The sequence below is a fragment of the Montipora foliosa genome, chromosome 1 (genome assembly GCF_036669935.1).
Source record: "Montipora foliosa isolate CH-2021 chromosome 1, ASM3666993v2, whole genome shotgun sequence".
Classification (NCBI taxonomy): Eukaryota; Metazoa; Cnidaria; class Anthozoa; order Scleractinia; family Acroporidae; genus Montipora; species Montipora foliosa.
The window spans coordinates 63,958,811-63,968,356 of NC_090869.1; the positions used below are offsets into that span (position 1 = coordinate 63,958,811).

General features: G+C 39.1%; 1 protein-coding gene across 1 annotated transcript; it reads left to right on the plus strand.

Moving 5' to 3' along the window:
* The first annotated feature begins 1,909 nt into the window (after window positions 1–1,909).
* Window positions 1,910–8,433, plus strand: LOC137980215 (trace amine-associated receptor 5-like). Its single transcript, XM_068827610.1, has 2 exons — window positions 1,910–2,006; window positions 7,452–8,433. The coding sequence occupies exon 2, from the start codon at window positions 7,452–7,454 to the stop codon at window positions 8,427–8,429; it is 978 nt and encodes a 325-aa protein (XP_068683711.1). The 5' UTR covers window positions 1,910–2,006; the 3' UTR covers window positions 8,430–8,433.
* Window positions 8,434–9,546: the final 1,113 nt, after the last annotated feature.

A 9,546-nucleotide genomic window follows, 5' to 3' on the forward strand; every position in this document is an offset into this window, starting at 1 on the left:
TGAAACGCGGCGCTCGTACCAAATATTTTAAGCAAGGGTACTTCGCCCACACTATAAGACGTGAAAGAGATGGGACAAATGCGAAAGGTAAAAGACAGTGGAAAGTTATATTTTGAGGTGGTATTTTCGTCGAAGTCACCGTCGTAAATCTCAAAGTCCCTATTTTCCTCTCAAGTGGACAGAAAGCTTCGAAAGATTCGAGACGAGTGCCATATCTACTCTGGGCTTGAAGTTGAAACATGAAAAACTTCTACAGGCAAAACCAATGTTTATAATTCAGATTAAAATTTCATACTAAGTCATTAACTTCTTCATATAAAAAATCGAAAAAATGTGTGTCGGTCGTACGACGTCAAACAGAGGAGAAGAGACAAAAACGGGATGGCCCGGAAGGATTATAATCAAATGCTGTAATGGAAACGGAAGGCAGCTGTCGTTTTTGGAGTGCACCTTGCAGGGCTTACGAAATTATGTGCAATAACAACGAAGTTCTCCTCACGGGACACACAAAGACTTCTAACGATTCTTAGAAGCATGGATTCTATGTGGAAAATTCTGAGCCCTTTGAACATTGAGAATGCCAGAAAAAAGTGGGACCAGTTTTCATCAATTAAAAAAAAAACTTAAAACAAATTAAAACAAGTCGAAATTTTTCGTTGAAAGCGGTAGACACGAAGAAGCCTGCACTTAATGGATCTCCAAAACTTATGTTTCGACACCCACTTATCCACGCACGTTATATAAAAAAAAAGGTTAAGGGACCTTTTATGCCGAATAATGCTCTTTTTTACAAAAAAACATTTACCACCAAACATAAATTGATCAGTGGTTAAAAGATGAATTCTTAACATTAATGATCTAAAAAATACAAAAATACTAAAGATACAAAGAAAGCAACCATTAAAATATCCTTTTAATAAAACAAAAACAAATTCCGGGCAAAATCGGCTTTGAGGAGGATGTGATTGGGTGAATCTAAATTTTCGTTGTTAACGTAAAGGTTTAATTAATACGCGACCATGTATTAAAAATTAACATTTATAACCACCAGTAAATTCCATTTTGGTTTTTGTGGTTTTATAACCCCGCAAATGAGGGGACAGCTATTTTTAGAGTTATTTTCATAGAGTTATGTCGTAGAGTTAGAGTTAAGTTTCCAAAATCCTCAGCCAACATTCATGAAAGCTAACCTTAGGCCTAAGGTTAGCTTTTATCCATGCTTAGGATACTTTCTGTATTTCTGAATTCAGGATTAAGGCCTTCCAAAATCTTGAATTAAGGAATTTAAAAACTTAACTCTAACTCTAATGTCATAACTCTATGAAAATAACTCTATTGCTAGTCAACCTCCACAAATGAATTCGCAAACCGCCACAATGACCTCATCTTGAGTATAGATCTTATTTTTTGAAGGGGGTAACTGGAGCCATACTAATGGTCCGTTTGCGTATAATTTGCAGTCTTTTAGCTAAAATAGCCCATATTTATTCATTTCTGATCTAAAAAAAAAAATCAGTCAATTTTTTAAGAGTACTAAACTCAGTATACAATTGCAAGGCAGACATTCGGTTTAAAAGTAAGAATTTTTGAGTCGACAAACTGAACATCGGCTTATAACCCAATAGTTGATTATAACCTCCAGAGACCAAAGTCTTGGTGAAACCTCGCAGGTTTTCTACACAAAGATTGGTTCCGAAAAAGGAGTCATTTAAAAGAAAGACCGAGTAAATGGTTGCGATGAAACATCCTTGGTCCTCTTGAAAATTTAAGCAATTAGCCTAGGATTTTGTTTGTCGCTAATTCCGATGTATTTTCTTTTGTGAACGAGAGTGCTTGAGCCATTAGCAAAATGCAAATCATAAAAATGGATTTCCAAAAGATATTTAACGAGCTGGAAAAGATGAGACAACGAATTTCAGCCTAATACAAACTGTTGATGAGCGCAGTATCTTAACGCACAAGATTGTCGCTTTTCTCCTCTTCAAGGGGACACATCGGAATAAAAGGTAAAAAAAGACTCTTTTCTTTCATATGTTTTAAAAGCTCAGCTAATGTGGGTTAATTTAATTCCTTGTCCTTATAATTACGCATAAAAATGCTCTCCCTCAGTCCGAACACAAAATAGTGATTTTGAAAATTCATGGAAATTTCTTCATTCGAAGGTATTCTTTGCTCCGTTTATCGTTATTGCATTTGATTATTAGGATCACAAAATGGTGTGACATAAAGTAGGGTTTATCGAGAGCCTTTCAACATTTCTCAATACTTCCAGGACATCTAGGGCGTTTTTCATTTACAAAAAATTTCCGGAAATTTCGCTGGAAATTTCCATCGGTTGAAAAACGTGTTCCATTTAACTCAGGTCCGTTCGCCGCCCAGTGATTGCGATTTTACGCGCCAAAATTTAAAAATGTGGCCGTGAATAGCCTGGAAGTGGTAAGACCTTTCAAAAGTTGAAAATGGAACACACATTTCCATCGGAAAGTTTCCAACGGGAAAACAGGACTACCTTTTCAGAAGTTCCGTTTATTCCGGAAATTTTCCATTGGAACGAACCACAAACGTGTGTTCGATTTACATCCCAACCGGAATTTCCGGAATTTCTTGGTAAATGGAAAACGCCCCTACAAAGTTGTACATTCTCTTTCGGGCAGAAGATAAATAATCGTGTGCACGTGCGGAAAGCATTTTTGTATGTTTCTTTGGCGTCAGCAAAACAACGACATGAATTAAGCAAATTTGAAATTTTGGCAGCGTGAGAAGACAACAGCGAATCGCTAAAGGCCTGGCCAAACGCTCGCAACATTGTTGCATGATCTTGCGACATGTGTTCATGAAGGGGGTGGCCAAACGCACGCAACATTTTCATCATTTTCAAACATGTCAATGTTCATGTGCCCCAGAACCCTGACCCGCAAGAAGTGGACCTAACGCGCATGCCCTAGCGCAACAATGTTGCGTGAACGTGGCCAAACGAGCACATCATGCAACATCCAAACTGTTGCACGAAAAATTTGACTGTTTTAAAATATGCAACATGTTGTGCCCAACAATATTGTAAGATACAAGGAAGAGGTTTCGTTTTTGCAAACGTTGGCCGTGTAGCACTTATATTTCAACAGACTTAACTGATTAGAGTGTAATGTGAAGCGCTAGTTTTCTACCCCATATGAACCATGTGAGCGTAAGCCCTTCTAATGGAAATGGGCCCACACAAGGACAGAGAAAAACTCTGACCAGGGTGGGAATTGAACCCACGACCTTCGGGTTACATCACCGCTACTCTACCGACTGAGCTGCAAGGTCAGACGGGAGAAAGCCGTCGGAACTGAAGATGTTATAGTCACGGCAATGAACATGTACAAGTACAAGGAAGGGTTAAGTTTTTGCACACATTAGTAGGGCTAACGCTCACATGGTTCATATGGGGTAGAAAACTAGCACTTCACATTACACTCTAATCAGTTAAGAATGTTACAAGATGTTACGTTGGAATGTTGCGAGCGTTTGACCGGGCCTTAATCCTCTATCTTCACTTCAAAATCCTTCGTTCCTATCAATTTATGGCATACTTCAGACCCCATATTGTACGACCAACAACAGATATATGGAAGAATGACGTAATAAAAAATTTATGGTTTTATCCTTGAATAAACTAGGCTCTTAAGGCCGGACATCAAAAAGACGTCAACGCAACACAGTACAACTTGCAGAACTTGTTACAGAACTGACTTGCTTCTAGTAGGTGATGTGATAGCTGTTCGCCTTTGCTCTTGCCCTCTCGACATGAAGGATCTTATATACTAAAATTAGCTAAAGTGAAAGAAAAACCAACTGATTCTTGCTCTGTGCGTCGAACCTGAGCGAAATGTCAGGGAAAGTTTTGAAAAAAAAATTCAAAGAGCCCCTATATTGGGTCGAACCTTTGACTGTCCGTGAGGGGGCAAGATCAACCAAATCCCGCGCTGCGATTGGCTACCCGAACTGGCAAGATGGAGCTATCTTGCCCGCTCGGAATTTCTCGCTTGGCCCCGCAAGATCAAAGATCATTTTTTTGTGTTTTATCCCGTATAATAAATCCTTTATTGACCAAGCTTGTTCGGTCAGGATGGCTGGATATTGGCCTCGTTCTTTTTTTGCGTGTTAATGGATCTCGGCCCATAAACATGCAAAAAAGAACTTGGCCAATATCCAGCCATCTTGACCTCACGCTTGGTCAAGAAGTAAACCCATATTTCCTTCCCACATTTTCCGATCAAGGTCTTAAGCCGGCATCTATTTTGGCTCTATATTTTTTCTAATTTGCTCAATACAAATTTTACAAAACAAACAAGCATTCAGCCTGAAATCCTCTTGAGTCCTTCCCCTATCGAGAGGTCTTCCTTACAACATCTTAAAGGATTAATTTTTGCTTGGTAAAAATTAGTCTAAGAACAGCTTAAAAACCTACTTTGAATTCATATCTTTCATTACAGTATCCAGCATTTTCACTTTTCAACTTGATACATTTTTTCAAGTTCCTGAAGTTCTTTTGAACTGTCATAGCCCAGAACGCCCTTCTGTCAATGATTATGGTTCAAATGCATTTTGAATCGTTCGTTCAGAGGCAAACAGATGACACTTTAAAATTACGTAGGAAAGTAAATTGCCTTATTTTTACACTCTGACCTTGAACAGCACTGACTTTTGTACAACCGTAATATCCACAGCAACTTCATATCCTTGAGCTAAACTCGTAGTCACCTATTATCTCTCCTCTTGCATAACATTATTAATAATAAAAAAAAGAAACTGCTTTAAGTCTTACCTCTGCCATCTCTTTTGTCTGTATCTTTTACTCGTCTGTTGACGTTTACTTGACTAGCCCGACTTGATTAGCCTTTACCAAAAAAGGACATGTGTAAGCTTAAAAGCTTTGTTGAGACTAATAAATCGAAACAAGCTTACATTACTTAAGATTAAACGATTGTCAGTTGCAAGAAGCAAACTTCAGCTTGGCGAACACACGTTATTTCCCAGTGTGCTGTGACAAACGCAAGCGAAGCTTGAATGATTTCCTTTCGATGAAGGTTCAGAAATGACTGTTGTCAAAGACCATGTTTGTTCGACTTAACCAATAGAGGACGTTTTCCGTGTTTCCATAGCCTCATCTAAACACGAGGGGGAGTTGGGAGAATTCTCGACAGTTATTCAAACCCTCGACTACGTCATGGGTTTGCATAACTGTCTCGACTTCTCCCAACTTCCCCGAGTGTTAAGATGAGGCTATGGAAACACGGAAAAAAGTCCTCTATTGCTTTTATAAAATATTTCTTTTATAAGATAATTCGACAAACGAAGGAAAACAAATGAAGAAAATTTCTTGATTGAAACAGATTTGTTTGATACACGCTCATATTTCCTAACAGCCAATCAAAACACGCGTCTGACGGCATATAACCAATCAAAATTCGTGTGACGTCACAGCCGTGTTTCTGTACTCTCATCTAAACACAGCTATTGACCAATGAGAGTGCGCCTACTATCCTAATTTTATAAATATTCACTGTTGTGGTGCTAACACTTACAGTAATAAAATAAGTAAATATAAAATTCCATAAATTAAGTTAAGTATCCATTTCGTAAGCTTGTGATTCCAATTTTTGAGTTCAGCAGGTAAAACAACTTGGTTATTGTTTAAAGTATAAATATATAGTATTTTATGTCGCTTGTTTTAATTTTGGATAAAGGGTTAATTTCTAGAGACACTGTGATGTTACGTAGGTGGGGAAGTCAGAAACAATGAAATCAACTGAGTTGATATGGTAAATTGACCAGTGTAGTTGCAATCGAGTCACGTGCACAAACAGCTTGCTCACTTTGGTCAATACCAGGACTGCCAGGAACGTTCGACCCCGACGCATAAGCTATATGAGACAAAAAATCATTTCAGCCATAGGTTGTCTGATGTAAGATCAAGAGGATGTCCTAAGGAAAGCAATTGTATCCGATGCACTTCTCTCGAGTAGTAAAATGGGTTTAAGGTCGGCAGAAAGTCCATAAATTTATCATGGCTTGTTGAATCGTTCCGGTTGCCGCTACACAGAAATGATTTTTGAGCATCACTTTCTGATTCTGAACATGCTACGGTAAGTAATCTCTCAACTATTGCAAAAGATATGAAGCAGATGATTATACTGAGATCATCAGTGCAAATTGAGAGTACGTTTATGGTCGTGCGAGACTAAGATGATGTAGGTAATTTTGTCGTAGTGTTGACAGGTGGAATGAAAACAAGAGCTAAATATCGCCCTTGATTGTTTACGCCTTCGACTCGGTGAGCTGAGACAAAGACAATCCTGAAGTCGCTGCATAGCCTATTATCTTCTGGTCTCTTTAAGGTCTCATACATGGCGACACCTAAGATCTCATTTGTAGGGTCTTACGACCTTTGGTTTCAGGCGCTTCACTGTAAACATCACAGAACAACTTCAAATGAAAATTATTTAAATTCCCACCAAAAAGTACGTCAAGACGGGTCTTGCAATCCATTTCAGTCCTGGGCTAAAAACTTGAAATCGAGTCAAACCGATTTCTTGGCTATAATTAGAGGACGAAAGAATTATATTCTCGAAGAGAAATTTCGTATTTCCGCGCGGCCATGTAATATCCCCCATTATTATATGGCTCTGTCTCACTAGGACTGGGAACTACAAAATTCACGAATTTGATTGGCTAAAATCGATATTGACCGCGGTCTAGATTTTCCCATCTAGACCGGCATCTAGACCGGTAGTGTTTTCGGTGCAAAAGATGCAAACTAAAATGCAAAAATATTGAGTATTTTCTTCTACCAATATTTATTTACGGAAGTGCCAAACAGCATGATGACAAAAGAGAGGATGACGAGCAAACTTTGACAGAATTAAGTTCAGCTCATCGTCACTCATCGCCGTTCGCAAGCAAAATGTCAGTTAGTACAAACTAGTTACATTAAACGAATTAAATTGTTCTTGGCCATATAATAAACATCTTATTAACAGAGCTAGGTCGGTCTGTATGGGAGAATCTTGACCTCGGTCGCTGGTACAGACCTCACTGCGTTCGGTCTGTACTGGAGACCTCGGTCAAGATTCTCCCATACAGACCTCCCGCTCGGTTAATAAGAACTAATTATTAAAAACTGGATCATTGGATAATGCAATTATGACCCATTATACCATGATCTACAAACACGGCAAGCATATGCGTGATTTTTTGGGCCTTTTTATTTTTATTTTAGTCTAGTTTTGTATATTTTGAGGGCGTTTCTAATAAAACAATTATTCCACTCGCGCTTGTTGGATATGAGATGATTATAGCCAACTCGGCGCTACGCGTCTCGTTGGCTATCTATCATCTCATATCCAACGCGCGCTAAAACTTGATATTCTCAATTTTAGCTTCCAACAATTTTCCTTTTCTCGTTTTAGATGGAAAATCTAACTAATAACAACACAGCACCAACAAAAGCTGTGAGAAACGACTCTTCCCAAATAGGAAGCTACTTGGAAGGATACATTTGGTGCTCCTTATTTGTAGTAGAAGCCATAATCATCGTAGCACTCAACATTTTGACAGTCATCGTTTTCATCAAGAAACGTTGTTTGCGCAGGCGCAGTACTTACTTGCTCATTAACCTGTCATTGGCTGACTTGTGTATCGGAGCGCTCGTGGTACCAATTTCAGTATTTCGTCGTGGAAACATTTTTGGTCTGTGGAAAATTGTTATGTCGGATGCAGTGCGCTTTTCCACATTTGGAATTGATACTTTATTCTTTGGGTGCTCTCTTTTGTTTCTAGTTTCAATATCAATCGAAAGACTACACGCTATGCGAAATCCAATGCGACATCGTTTGGTGTCCAGTTCGTCTTACAGGAAGTGGGTATTCAGCGTTTGGGTTGCGTCAGTGATCTACACAACTCTAACAATTTCATTATTGTCTTTTGACGTACTTGGGCTACTAGTCTGGTTCATTGTGGCTGGGTGTGTCCTTGCATGTCTTCTAATACTAACCTTCTGCTATTTGGCCATATTTGTCACCGTACGACGCAGCAAGGATCCTGAACTCACTAATCTTCACGGTAGAACTGAACGAAAATTGACCGTGACACTGTTCATCGTCACGCTTGTCTCTTTATCTGTGTGGCTTCCTTACGTGTTGTTCACTTTCCTGGAAACTCCACTGTTGAGTTTCCTGTCAGCTGGAGCGCTTTTGCGAGTGCGGAGTATTTGCGAATTTCTCTTCTTCGCTAACTCCTTTGTGAATCCAATATTATACACAATCAGGATGCCTGGATTCAGAAAACAACTTCGTTCAATCGTGTCACTTTCTGTGCCATTAAGATTGAGGGTTTGCAAGGATAAGATAACCGGTCCATCAAAAAACAAAAAATACGTTGTAAACTAGATAGGATCTGTTTTACAGGGAAGTAGCATTTCAGACAGATACGTTATTAACTTAAAAGATCTTGATTCTGGAAAAAGCAGAAATGCAATTTTTCCCGTCCTGCCGGTGTCATGAGTGTGAGGCTCTTGATGAGATAGCATTCGGCCGAATTTCGGCGCATCCTCGGTGCAAAAACCTGTGAAACTCACAGATGACGTAACACAAAGGAAAACAAAAGAGAAAATAAGCATCAAACAAGCTAACAAAACAAAGAAAAGGTTTCACAGGTTTTTACACCGAGGTAAACCCCGAATTTCCTGTGATCGGCAGCTGCACTTATGTCCAGATATGGACCTAATGTAGGTGCATGTAGAACAGTTATTTATTAGGGACAAGTCTGACAAAATTCGTTGAAAAAGTACACGACTATACAGATATGAACCTTTGGCAGCTCACTCTCTCTTCACAATGTTCTTTTAACGCGAGTTTCTGATCCCATTTGCCAAAACAACACTGTGGGAGGGCAACGTATTGTTAAGTGTTTCAACAATTTTGTCCGAGACTGTAGTTTCAATCGAACGTCGTAAAACCAAAACCAAAGTAATAACTTTGGCCAATCAAAATGGACGGAGACAATCCGGGAAACCATAACTCTAAGTAGCTGCACGTAGCCGACACAAAGCGCGGGAAAATGTGCACGCGCGAGCCACGATTGGTTTTCGTTTCACTTCTGATTGGTTGAGAAGGTGGCGCGAGAACTTTGAACAATCACTGAGAGAAGTAATCATAAAGAAATCATTTCGCTAATTACTCTCGACACCCAATTGAAAGCCGCTCTAAAAGTGCACTGTCATGCTAAATTCGCTGTTTTTAACTAAGAACTGGGTAACTTGAAACCGAATTCAGTACTTAAGTTCACACGTATGACATTCCTGACAACTTACTGACAAAATATGAAATATATTTATGACACAAAATGCTATTCGTATTTAATTTTTGCCGAATTTGTGAAGACACCGTCTGTTTTTTTCAAGTTGCAATCCATTTCCATCCTCTCCATCCTTGGCTGCCAGCAGCAAAGATTAGCTTCAGTGCACTTCAATCGTTATTTCCAACAAAACCACAGCATTATTGTTTG

Bases quoted from the DNA above. Each gene is read 5' to 3' on its own strand.
- LOC137980215 (XM_068827610.1), top strand. From the start codon at position 7,452: ATGGAAAATCTAACTAATAACAACACAGCACCAACAAAAGCTGTGAGA.